Source organism: Hemitrygon akajei, chromosome 5, assembly GCF_048418815.1.
Source record: "Hemitrygon akajei chromosome 5, sHemAka1.3, whole genome shotgun sequence".
In the NCBI taxonomy this organism is placed as follows: Eukaryota; Metazoa; Chordata; class Chondrichthyes; order Myliobatiformes; family Dasyatidae; genus Hemitrygon; species Hemitrygon akajei.
Genome location: NC_133128.1, coordinates 180,273,636 through 180,287,743, shown reverse-complemented (window position 1 = coordinate 180,287,743; position 14,108 = coordinate 180,273,636). Strand labels below are relative to the sequence as shown.

Genomic DNA, 14,108 nt, shown 5'->3' with positions numbered 1-14,108 from the left:
GCACACTAATTTATTGCATCTGTGTTGATTAAATTTATCATACCTATTTTAGAAATGTTGTATAAATCTTCCTTGCACGCTCCCTTCAAATGAAAATTTAATTTATTTCTCCAACCAGAGAAATTTTTCTAATTTTCTTGGCAGTTTGTTCAAAGATTTTTTGTAAACTTGAGTGGATGATTTTCCCCAGGCCTCTGATGGAGCACTTTAAGTGTTCCTTCAACGTTTATGGTGAAATTGCACTGTAATTGTACTTATTAGGTTGCTGTATGTAAGAAATTTTCTTCCCTGGATCTTTCAGGAAATTGGTACACATTATTCTTACAGAGTTTAAACTTTTAGTTTAAAAGCTTTGCTCTTTTCAAATTAATTTAATTTAAATAGAAAGGTTTTCAGTGTATGTCAAGGTTTAAATGATCAGAAATTGGGTGCATTTATTTAAGTACTTAATACCAGTTCATTTTTATTCTCTCTCAGGTACATGGCCCCAGAAGTTCTTGACGATAGTATCAATGCCAGCCATTTTGATTCATTCAAACACGTCGATGTATATGCCTTGGGTCTAATATTATGGGAGATTACAAACAGATGTTCCGCAGGAGGTAATCTATTTTGAGATTTGAAAATTGAAATATACAAGCAGTGGCCACTTTATTAGGTACACCTGGTTATTAATGGAAGTACCTAATCAGCCAAATGTGGCAGCAATTCAATGCATAAAAGCATGCAGACATGGTCAAGAGTTTCAGTTGTTGTTCAACCAAATATTAGACTGGGAATGAAGTGAAATTTCCGTGACTTTGACTGTGGAATGATTGTTGGTGCCAGATGGGATAGTTTGTGCATCTCAGAAACTGCTGATCTCCTGAGGTTTCACCGAAAACCATCCCTAGAGTTTGCAGTTCTGTGAGCAAAAATGCCTTGTTAAGGAGAGAGGTCAGAGGAGAATGAGCAGACTGGTTCAAGAAGGTGACAGTAACTCAGATATGTGGTGTGCAGAACGCAGAGCATCTCTGGACGCACACACATCAAACCTAGAAGTGGATGGCCCACAAAGGCAGAAGACCACGTACATACCCTCAGTGGCCACTGAGTGTAAATATCAAACTTCATAATGGGAAGTATTAGCAGCTACTTCAACATCAGGTACTGTGACAGCAACAAAACAAAATCTGTGCGTGTTGTCAAAGCATCCATGGTAATGGAACTATGCAGTGCACACAAACTGAGTTTCTGTGATGATGCATTAAACTTATTGTTATCAATTCTAGTGTCTAGTTTGATCTATGGCTGGTGCAATAAACCATGCCATTGACCTCAAAAACATTAAAACTAATGCTTTGTTGTCTTGCATGCAGAATAATGCGCTAAAATGCAGCTTGCGCAATTTAAAACTGGCACTAAATAGAAGGGCAACTATCTGCACGGGAGGGCTGAAGGGCCTGGGAAGATTGGATCTCTTTTGTATATAAACTCTGATCCATGTCAAGGAGACTATAAAGGCACAAGAAGCAGGAGCAATATTATGGCACAGAGCCCTTCAAGCCTATTCATCAATATAATTCAATATATTCAATATATTGAATCAATATATTCAAGCCTATTCATCAATATAATAAACGATCTCCTGATTCAGCACTATTTTCCAGCACAAGAGCCTCTTGATTCGCTTAATAACAAAAATCTGTCAATCCCTGGAATCTGCAGTGAATGAACCTCCACAGCCTTTTGGGATAGAAAATTGTAAAAGTTCATGCCTTCTGAGTGAAGAGATTTCTTCAAATCTCACTCTGAAACAGCCTAATCCTCATTTTCAGACAGGGCTCCTCAATCGATGCATACAATCTGTCAAGCACCTTAAGAATGCTGTAAGTTTCAATGAGATCTCTCATTCTTCTAATCTCTAAAGCATATAGTTCCAATCTATTCAGTCTCATCTTGTACAGAATATGTGCCATCCCTGGAACAAGTCCAGAGAGTTTCTGCAGCACTTCATTCAGAGCAAGAAAATCTGCAAACAGGTAAAGATGCCAACAATTGTAGACAAGTATCCAGGATTACTCTTGCAGATTACTCTCCTATACAACTGTAATGAGACTTTCCATTCCTGTAATTAAACCCTCTCATAAGGAAGGCTGATGTACTACCTTTTGCACTTCTAATTGCTAGCTGTAACTGCATGTTGGTCTGAGTGACATGTCTGCAAGCAAGTTAGATCATTTTGATAATCCGAGCTCCTCAATCTATCTTTTTAGCTATCTTTACTAAAGTGAATGATCACACTTCTTTAAAAAAAATGCTATTCCATCTGCTATATTGTTGACATTCAGCTTGTCTTTATCCCTGTGAAGCCTGCCTCTGTACTGTCAATCTCCATTGCTGAGACACAAAAGACTGCAGATACTGAAATCTTGAGCAAAAGTGAGCTTCCGGAGGAACTCATCAGTTCTGGCAGCATCTGGGGAGGCAAAGGGATAGGCACTGTTTTGGCTCATGATCCTCCATCAGGATTGAGGGAATAGAGGGAATATAGAGGTAAGAGTGAGGGGTGAGATGGGGGCTGGTGATAGTTTACACTGACAAGGAAAAGGTCCTAGTAAATCTGAGGGTTGGATGGAAATAGTAGCAAAGATGATTAAATTGACAAGGGTTGCGTGAGTCAAGGAAGCAGCACCAATGTGGAGAACGAGTTGGAGAAGGGTTGTCTGAGTAGGTTTGGGGTAAGGACTGTTCCATGTAGCTGATTAAAAGCCAGATGTGTTGGAGCATATGTGAGTGAACATAACCACACTTTTGATCTGTAGGAAGTGGGAGGAATAGAAAGAGAAGTGATTCACACCCTTTGCATGTACTCCTCAGCTTTTTGGCTCCAGTCCTGCTGAAGGGTCTCGGCCTGAAACGTCGAATGTACTCTTTTCCATAGATGCTGCCTGGCCTGCTGAGTTCCTCCAGCATTTTGTGTGTGTTGCTCGCACCCTTTGTGTTCCTTTTCCTACTTCTACTGGCCCACCTAGGTTCCCTCTCCCTTCGTTCATCCTTCCCATTTCCATCTGTCCATCACCTCCACACCTATCCATCTGAGTTTTTCTCTCCCCTGGCTTATCCTTCCTCTCCAGTCTGGTTCTATTCGCTCATCGTCCGTCCCTTACCTGATTCTACTTGACACCTTCCAGCCTCCATCTCTAATTTCCCCCTCCCCTACTCCCACTTGATTCCATTTGCCTTCCCCTACTTACCCTTAGCTGTTTCCACCTATCAGTTACTAGTCTCTGTCTCCAAACTACCCACTGGATTACTCCCAATGCCACGTGAGAGTGAGGGGAGGGAATAAAAAGTTAGAGTAGATGAATTCTTGACTGAGGAGCTGATGCAGGTGATTATTGAGACCTCTGCTGGAGCAGTGGTGACCTGAACAAGAAGGACAGATTGCACCTTAGCTGGAAGGGAATGCATATACTGGCAGGGAGGTTCACTGTTACTACCTGAGAAGGTTTAAACTAGATGAGCACACAGATGGAAACCAGAGCACCAAGTTGCACAAAAGAGGGTTTGAAGCTAGGTTAGATATTGCAAGCAGCGAAACTGCAAAGAAAGATGGGCAGGAGCTAAGGAGTACAAACAGCATGAATGGTGGAATGAGGTGTGTTTATTTTAATGTAAGGAGAATTAAGAGTAAAGGTAATGACCAGACCATGGATCAGTACATGGAAGAACGATGTTTTGGCAAATATAGAGACCTGGTTGAGGGAGGGTAGGACTGGCTGCTTAATGTTCCAATGTTTCAATGTTTTAGAAGACACGGGGAAGGGTTGCATTACTTATCAGGGACAGTAGCACAGTTACACTCAGAGGGAAAGAAGTTTTCCAGGTCTACATGGGTTGAACTCAAAAATAAGCAATGTGCCCCCCACTCTGATGGATTTATACTATGGACAGCAAATAGCCTAGACATTGAGGAGCAGATATGCAGGCAGATTATGGAAGGGAGCAAAAACAGCAGTGTTAACATTGTGGATGACTTCAGCTTCCACCATGTAGACTGGGAACTGCTTATAGCAAAAGGTTTAGATGGGTCAGAATTTGCTAGGCCGGTCCAAGAGAGTTTCTTGAAGCAAAGCTAGAAGTAGAAGGATGGTCTCCTGGATCTTGTATTGGGTAGTGAACCTGGCCAGGAGACTAATCTTTCAATAGGAGACACTTGGGAAATAATGATTACAACTCCAAAAGCTTTAAGATAGTTATGAATAACAATGAGGGTGAACCTTGCGGGAAAGTATTAAATTGGGGGAGGGAAAATTCTGAGGGCATCAGACAGGTCCTAGGGAGAGTTAATAAGGAAGAGTGTTTGGGCAAAAATCCACATTAGACAAATGGAAGTTGTTTAAAATAGAATTCAAGACCAATTTGTTGCAGTATAAGGGAAGGACAAGCGATGCAAGGTTAAGGAAGGTAGTTAATTTAGACAAGTGGAAGGAAGTGTTGGTAGGGATTAGAAAGCTAAAATCAACAGGGAATTTAAGGACTATAAAGGAGCGATAGAGTCAAACAGCATGGAAATAAGGCCTTTGACCCATCTCATCTGTGCCTACTGAATTACCCAGTGAACGAATTCCACCTTCCTCTGTTTGGCCCTTAGCCTTCTAAACCTCTCCTATGCATGCACTTATCTAGATGGCTTTTATATTTTGCTAATGTGCTTGCCTCAACCTTCAAGAGATCTGTCACCTGACCAGGCTCATTGCCTAGTACTGAATCCAGTTTGGCCCCTCCTCTAGCTGGACTGTCCACATATTGTGTCAGGAATCCCTCCTGGACTCACCTAACAAATTCCGCCACATCTAACCCTTTTGCACTAAGAGGCAGTCAATCAATATTAGTGAAGTTGAGTCACCTCACCCATAACAACAGCCCTGTTATTTTTGCACCTTTCCAACACCTGCACCCCAATCTGCTCTTCAGTGTTGCCATTCGGGATGTTTATTGAATGCTCCCAATGGGGTGATCTTCCTGTGTCTTACTTCCCCCAAAATTGACTCAATAGAAGATCCCTCCAGGAAGTCTTCCCTTTCTGCAGCTATAATATTATTCCTGATTAGCAATGCCACTTCACCGCCTCTTTTGTCTCACTTTCTGTCCCTTTTGAAACATCTGAATCCCAGAACATCCAGCAGCCATTCCTGGCAAGTCTCTGTAATGTCTATAGCATTGTAGCACCAAATACTAACCCATATTGTGAGCTTATTGCCCCTGTTCTTGATACTACTACTATTGAGATAGACACATTAACCCATCCAACTGACTGCCATTATGCCCCATCCACATTACCCTTCCTCACTACATCTACCTTTACTCAAACTGCTCCATCCTCTGACCTACCTCTCAGGTTCCTGTCTCTCTGCCAACCTAGTTTAAGTACTCCCCAAAAGCTCTAGCAAACTTGACTGCAGGGATATCGGTTCCCCTTGAGTTCCAGTGTACAAATCATACCATTCCCAGAAAAGATCCCCATAATCTATAAATCCGAAACTGTGTCTGCTGCACCAGTTTTTAAGCAACACAGCAAAATGCTGGAGGAACTCGGCAGGTCAGGCAGCATCTATGAAAATAAATAAGCAGTCAATATTTTGTGCTGAGACCCTTTTTCAAAACTGGAAAGGAAGGGGAAAGATGCCAGAATAAAAAAGTGGGGGGAGGGGAAAGAAGGATAGCTAGAAGATGATAGGTGAAATATGGTGGGTTGGAAAGATAAAGAGCTGGAGAGGAGAGTGGACTATAGGAGAAAGAGAAGGAGGAGAAGACCATAGGCAGGTGAGAAGAGTCAACAGGCCACAGCGGGGAACAGAAAAAGAGGGAAGTATTTTTAACAGGACTAGAAATTAATATTCATGCCATCAGGTTGGAAGCTACTGAGATGGAATATAAGGTGTTGTTCCTGTACTGTGAGGGTGACCTCATCTTGGGGCACGAATGGTGGTGAGAAAGGAGCTGTTAGTGGTAGGGGATATTATACAACTTGTCAGACATCCTTTTATCACCAGGTAAGGTGTATTCTTGCTGTGCAAATAAAAAAAGCTGAAGTAAACTTTGGGAGACAGGAAGGTATAGAGAATCCTGCTTCATTTATACTTTCTTGAGGGCTGATCTAATCTACTCTGCTGCAGCATTAGATACAGGCTTAAATGGAAATGATAAAATATGGTGTAGCTATGGTCTATGCAAATTCCCATCCCCATAACTTGATCTGGATAAAGTGAGTGGAGTTGAGGATGAAGTTGTTCAACATGAAGATGAGTCTGGCCAGGTTAGTGAGTACATTGCTGGAAGGGAACTGTTGATCCTCTGTTCAAGAAAGAAGATAAGATTCCTCAAACCATGGAGGAATTGTAGGCCCATAGTAAAGATGATCTAGTTGAGACCAAGGGATTGGAAACTCACAAAGTGATAGAGAACATCAGAGGTGTTAGAAATGCTGCTGGGAATGGACTGGACCAGGAGAGAAGGGATGAGGTCAAGGAGGAAGAAATCAATTTGGTTCGGTAAGATCAAGTTGCACAACAGTTCTGTCAGACAGATTTGTTGATGAATCTTGGACAGGAGGTAGAAATGGGTTATATGGGGCTGGAAAGGCTGGAAGATGTGGAGGGAAGACTGAGAAGACGATGTCTGAAGTTTGCTGATCAAATTATAGTGTAGAGGGAAGTAGAAGCATATGTGTGAAACCACAATGGGATGCTGATCAGTTCATCAGACCACAACAACACCCCAGATTGGCTGTGATGACGTCAGGCTTGTTTTGTAGAGAATGGGGTGCTGCAGATTTGGGGCAGAGATGGTAGTGGGCTAAAATGAGTGATGGAAGTGACAAAAACCAATACAAACCAGAGAAAATCTGCAGATGCTGGAAATCCAAGTAACACACACACAAAATGCTGGAGCAAATCAGCAGCCCAGGGAGCACTGATGGAAAGGAGTACACTTGATGTTTTGGGCCAAGACCCTTCAGCAGGACTGGAGAAAAATGGTGAGGAGTCAGAACGAGAGGGCGCGCAGGGGGTGGGTTGGGAGGGAGGGAGCAACACAAGGTGATAGGTGAAACTGAGAGGGGGGAGTGGTGAAGTAAAGAGCTGGGAAGTTGATTGGTGAAAGAGATACAGGGCTGGAGAAGGGTGAGTCTAATAGGAGAGGACAGAAGTCCATGGAAGAAAGAAAAAGGGGGGGGGGGAGCACCAGAGGGAGGTGATGGGCAGGCATATAATGATGATGGTGAGGTAGGCTAGACAGAAAGCAACCCTTCCTCACAGGACAAGTCTATAAAACCTTAAGGGGCAGCTGTAAATTAAGGGATAAGAGATTTTGAGAGGTCTGAGGAAGGAATTTACAATCTTCTGATCTGGTTGGAATTTGTAATGTACTGCTGATGCAGGGGTATTTCACCACATTTATAAAGTATCCAGCACTTGAAATATCAAAATCTACTGACTAAAGTGCTAGTAAATGGGGATTGTATAGCTACTTAAATGATGATCAGCACAGACATGCAGCATAATACTTTGAGTGTACAACTTTGTAAAAGTGCACAGAAGTGGAGGCTGTGGAAACAGAGTTTAACATTGCACTGGGCTTGGAATTGATTAAGATGAGGACATTAGCAAGTCAAAGCTGTGTTTGGGATCCAAGAGGGGAAGATCAGTACCAATGGTGAAGCCATACCAGTTTTGGGGGTGGGGGGTATGGTTGGAGAGAGATGGGATCAAAGGTGACAAATTGGGTTGTTAAATTCAGTGCAGTTGGTGTGTTCTGTGTGAAGCTTAAATGCCATGGGATCCAGGACAAGTTGGCAACTTGGATTTAAAATTGGCATGGTAACAGGAGGCAGTGGGTGATGTTGGAAGGTTATTTTTGTGATTGGAAGTCTGTGACCAGTGGTGCATCATAAGTATCTGTGGGGTCCTTACTGTTTGTCATATAGATCAACAAGTCATTTCTGAAAGTAGTAGCTATGATTAGGAAGTTTGCAGATGAAGTGATGGTTGTTAATGTTGCTGATAGTGAGGAGGATAGTCTTGGGTTACAGAATGAAAACGATCACTTGTTAAAATGTGCTGAGCAATGGCAGATGGAATTTAATCCTGTTAATGTGAGTTGATACAGTTGGGATGTATATACACAATAAATGGTAGGGCCTTAGGGAGGTTACTGAGGGACTTGGGAAATAAGGAATGTCTACAAGATGGCTTTTTACAGCAGCTTGTGGTAGAGCCCACTAGAGAACTGGCAATTCTTGATGAGGCAGACTTGATCAGAGCTTAAGGTGAAGGAACTCATAGGAGACAGTGACCATAATATGACAGTACACACTGCAATTTGAGAGGGAATATCCAAAATTTGATGTAGTGGTATTACAGTTGAGTAAAGCTATGTATAGAGACTTGAAGGAAGATCTGTCCAGAGTTGATTGGAAAGGAGCTGCAGCAAGAAAGATGGTAGAGAAGCAATGGCAGAGCTTCTGGGAGTAATTCTGAAGACACAGCAGAATTTCATCTCAGGATAGAAGCAGTGCAGCAAGGGAAGGGCAAGGCAAACATGGCTGATAAGGCAAAATGCAAAAGGGGAAAATATAAGGCAAAGGTTAGTGGGAAGCCAGAGAGCTGTGTTGGCAAGCCAATAGAAGACACCTAAAAATATCGTAAAGAGGAAGATGAAATACGTGAACAAACAAGTCAATTATATAAAAGAGCATTTTAAAAGAGTTTTAGATACATAAAAGGTAAGAGAAAGGCAAGAATGGATATTAAACTACTTGAAAATGAATGTGTAAATGGAAGAAGAGTTAAATAGATTCTCTGCATCAGTCTTCATAGTGAAAGACATGAGTAACATGCCAGAAATTCAAGAGAGTTAAGAGGCAGAGATGAGTGTAGCAGACTTTACTAAGGAGAAGGTCTGGGGAAGCTGAAAGTCCTGAAGGTGGATAAATCATATGGATCAGATGGACTACATCTGAAAGAGGTAGATGAAGAGATTGGGGGCATTAGTAGTGATTGCTCAAGAATCACTATGACTGGCATGACTGGAGTCCATGATGGTTCCAGAGGAGTGGAAAATTACAAATCTGACACTGCTGTTTAAGAAGGGAGTGAGACAAAAGGCAAATGTATAGGCTAATTTCCCTGACCTTGGTGGTTAGTAAGATTCTTAGAGCCCATTACTAAAGATGAAATTTTAGAGTACTTGCAAGCACATGGTAAAATAGGGCAAAATCAGCATGTTTCATTAAAGGGACATCATGCCTAACATGGTAAAATAGGGCAAAATCAGCATGTTTCATTAAAGGGACATCATGCCTAATATATCTGTCAAAATTCTTTCAGGAAGTAATAAACTGGTTAGACAAATGAGTGCTGATGGATGTTATTTATTCATGTTCATACTGGATGAAATAACTGATGGTGTTGTGACCATATTTGCAGATGACACCAAATAGGTTGAGGAACAGGTAGTGTCAGAGGCAGGAATCTGCAGAAAGACTTGGATATGTTGGGAAAATGGGTAGAGAATTAGCAGATGGAACACAGCTTAGGCAAATGTGGATTTATGGCCTTAGTTAGGAAGAATAAAGGTGTAGATTATTTTCTAAATGGAGAAAAAAAATCAGAAAACATTTTACTGAAAATATCGCTAAGGGACTTGAGAGTATGAGTTAAGGATTCCCTCAGGATTAACTTGCAGGTTGAGTCAGTAGTAAAGAAGGCAAAGGCAATGTTAACGTTCATTTTAAGAGGACTAGAATATAAGAGCAAGGAGGTACTGCTTAGATTTTATAAGGTGCTGGTCAGACTGAATTTGAAATATTGTGAGCAATTTTGATACCCATACCTAAGGATGGACGTGCTAGCACTAGAGAGGGTCCAAAGGAAGTTCACATGAATAATCCCTGGAATAGAATACTTACCATGTGAGGAGTTTGATGTTTCTGGGCCTGTACTTGATGAAGATCAGAAGGATGAGGGGAGGCATCACATTGCGAGTACCAGATACTGAAAGGCCAGGAGAGAGTGGACATGGGAGAGTATGTTTCCATTCATAGGTGAGTCTAAAATCTAGGGCATGGACTCAGAATAAAGGAATATCTCTTTAAAATGAAATGAGATGAGGCAAAACTTCTTCAGCAAGAGGGCAGTGAATTTAGAATTCATTGTCACAGAGGGCTGTAGAGGCTAAGTCCCTGGGCGTAGTTAAGGCAAAGATTGATAAGTTCTCGATTGCAAAGGAGGTTAAGGGTTACAGGGAGAGGCTGGATAATGGGGTTGAAAAATAATCAGTCATGACTATTGGAGTGGATTTGACAGGCTGAATGGCCTAATTGTCTTCTATATCTTGTGGACTTATTGAACTGTGTGATCATAGTGTACAAATGCATGGATCACTGAAGGAGGCAGCTCAGGTTGATAACAAGGCATATGGGATACTTAACTGAAATTGATTTTTCAGATGCTGGAATACGTCTCCATTAATTGGGGCATAGACTATAAAAGGATTAACCTTATGGTACAAAGTGATAAAATATTGGTTAGGTTGCAGATAGCGAGTATTTAGTGCATTTTTGGTTACCATATTAGAGCACAAACTATAGAATAGTACAGTACAGTACAGGCCCTTCAACCGATGATGTGGTGGTGACCCTTTAACCTACACCAAGATCAATATAATCCTTTCCTCCCACATGATCCTCATTTTCTCCTTTCATCCATGTACCTATCAAAGAGATTCTTAAATGTCCCTTAAGTGTCTGCCTCTACCACCATTCCCTGCAAACACAATCCGTGCACCTACCACTCTCTGTGCGTAAATTAAAAAAACCTGCCTTTAACATTACCCCTACTCTTTACACCCGCACATTAAAGTCAAGCCTCCTTATATTAGCTATTTCCACCCTGGCTGTCCATTCGGTCTTGTATGTCTCTTGTCATCTTTACATCTCTATCACGCTTCAAGATAATCATGGAGAAAGATAGGTCTGGTTATTGGGATGAGGTTCTAAATTGGTGAAAGGCCAGTTTTGATGGTATCTGAAAGAATATGGCAAGTGTAGATTGGGACAGATTGTTTTCTGGCAAAGATGTGCTTGATAAGTGAATGGCCTTCAAAAGTGAAATTTAGAGAGTACAGAATTTGTCTATTCCCATCAGAACAAAAAAACATGGATAACAGGTTTAGGGATTGTTGGGTTTTGAGAGTTATTGAGGTTCTAGTTAAGAAGAAGAGGGTACATCGCAGGTATAGGCAGGAAGGAACAAATAAGGTACTAGACTATAAGAAATGCAAGACAACACTTTAGAAGGAAATCAGGATGCTCAAATGAGGCAATCTAGCAGACAAGATGAAGGAGAATCCCAAGTGTTTCTACAGATATATTAAGAGCAAAAGACAAAATTGGTTCTCGTGAAGATCAGAGTGGTCATCTATGCATGGAACCAAAACAGATGGGGAGATCTTAAGTGAATTTTTTAAAATGTTTACTCAGGAGATGAACACAGAACCTATAGAAGTGAGGCAAGACAGTGGTGAGATCATGGACCATATACGGATTACAGAGGAGGAGATATTTGCTGTTTTGAGGCAAATTAGGGTGGATAGATCAACCAAGGTATTGACAAGGTATTCCCTCAGACCTTGTGTGAGGCTAATGCAGAAAGTGCAGGGGCCTCTGTACAGATATTTAAAATGTCTTTAGCCATGCATGGCGTACTGGAGGATTGGAGGACAGCTAATGTTATGTTGTTTAGGAAAGGCTCTAAAAATGAGCTTGGGAACTGATTGTCCTGTAAGCCTAACATCAGTAGTGGTTAAGTTATTGTAAGGTATTCTAAGGGACTGGATGTACAAATATTTGGAGAAATAGGGACTGATTAGAGATAGTCACCTGAGCTTTGTACATGGTAGGTCATGTCTAACCAATCTTATAGAATCTTTTGAGGAAGTTACTAGGAAAGTTGAAGGCAGGGCAGTGGATGTTGTCTGCTTTAGCAAGGCCATTGACAACGTGTGCATGGGAGGTTGGTCAAGAAGTTTCATTCACTTGGCATTCAGGATGAGAGAGTAAATTGGATTAATGGAGAAGTCAAAGAGTGGTAGTATGTTGGTTGCCTTTCTGACTGAAGGCCTGTGATTAGTGGTGCACTGTAGAGATTGGTGCTGGGTTGGTTGTTATTTGTCATCTATATTAATGATCTGGATAATAATGTGGTTAACTGGATCAGCAAATTTGCAAATGGCACCAAAAGTGGGGGCATAATAAGAGAGTGAAGAAGGCTATTGAGACTTGTAGTGGGATCTGGACCAGCTGGAAAAATGGCTGAGAAATGGCAGATGGAATTTAATGCAGACAAGTGTGAGGTGCTGCATCTTGGGAGGACAAACTAGGTTGGAACTTATACAGAGAGCGGTAGGGCACTGAAGAGTGTGGTAGAACAAAGGGATCTAGGAATACAGATTCATAATTCCCTGAAAGTGCTGTCACAAGTAGATAAAGTTGTAAAGAAAGCTTTTGGCATATTGGCCTTCATAAATGAATTGGGATGTTATGTTGTATAATGCATTGGTGAGGTCTAATTTGAGGAACTGGGTGCAGTTCTGGTCACCTACCTACAGGAAGTGTATCAATAAGATTGAAACACTGCAGAGAAAATTTACAAGAATGTTGTTGGAACTTAAGGATCTGAGTTGTACGGAAAAGAAGAAGGGGTTCAAACTTTATTCCCTAGAGCATTGGAAAAAGAGGGGAGATTTTGACGGAGGTATACAAAATTATGAGGAGTATAGATAGGATAAATGCAATAGGCTTTCTCCACTGTGGTTAGATGACACTAGAACTAGAGGTCATGGGTTACAGGTGAAAGGTGAAATGTTTAAGAGCAATATGTGGGGGAACTCCTTCACTCAGAGTGTGGATAGAGTACTCCCAACAGAGTGATTGTTCCCTTCCTGTTTCTCACTTCCATCCATGCTGACTCAGTAAATGTTCCCCCCATTATGTTCGCTCTCTCTGCAGCTGTGATACTGTCCCTGATTAGCAATGCTACTCCTCCACTTATTTTACCTCCCTCTCTGTATCTTTTGAAACATCTAAACTCTGGGACATCCTGCAGCCATTCCTGCCCTTGTGACAGCCAAGTCTCTGTAATGGCCACAATGTCATAGTTTCATGTATTGACCTGTGGTTGAAGTTCTTGGCTCTTGTTCTCAATACCTCGCATGAAAATAGAGACATTTCAACCCATCCAACTGACTGCAATTATGCGATTTCCACTGCCTATCCTTCCTAACGGTCTCACTACACGTTGTATCTGTTTTTACACCAACTGCCCCATCCTCTGACCTATCACCCTGATTCTCATTTCCCTGCTAAAGTAGCTTAAACCCTCCCCAATGGCTCTCATAAATCTGCATACCAGGATATTCCTCCTCCCTCAAGTTCAGGTGTATCCGTCCCTTTTGTACACATTATACCTTCCCTGGAAGACATCGCATTGATCAATAAACCTGAACTAAACACCAATTCTTTAGCCTCACATTCATCTGATCAATCGTCCTATTCTTGCTGTCACTGGCGTGAGACACAAGCAACAGTCCAGAGATTACCAATCTTGAGGTCCTGCTTTTCAGCTTCCTACCTAGTTCGCTTTATTCTCTCTTCAAGACCACATCCATTTTCCCAGCTATGTTGTTGGTTCCAATATGTACTTGACACCTGGCAGCTTACCTTCCCCCTTTCGAATGCTGTGGATCCAATGTGAGACGTACCTAACCCTGACACCTGGGAGGCAACGTACCATCCGAGAATCACTTTCATGTCCACAGGATCCCCTGTAAGCTCCCCTAACTTGTGAATCTCCAGTCACCTCACTCTTCTCTTCTTCCACCACCTTCCCTTCTGAGCCAAAGAACCAGAGAACCGCTATAGCTTTCCTCTACTAGGTCAAACCCTTCCCACAGTATGCAATGTGGTACACTTGTTACTGAGGGGAATGGCCACAGGGATGCCCTGCACTGACTGCTTATCCCATTTCCCCCCTCCTGCCAGTCACCTAGTGAAGTGTGTCCTGCAT

General features: G+C 41.9%; 1 protein-coding gene across 1 annotated transcript in view; it reads left to right on the top strand.

The window, feature by feature from the left end:
• LOC140727261 (TGF-beta receptor type-1-like) overlaps positions 1-14,108 on the top strand; it is a 75,783-nt gene that overhangs the window by 51,570 nt on the left and 10,105 nt on the right. The window contains exon 6 of the mRNA XM_073044522.1: positions 478-602. Within this exon, the coding sequence (XP_072900623.1) occupies positions 478-602 (125 nt within the window). The remainder of the gene's footprint in view (positions 1-477; positions 603-14,108) is intronic.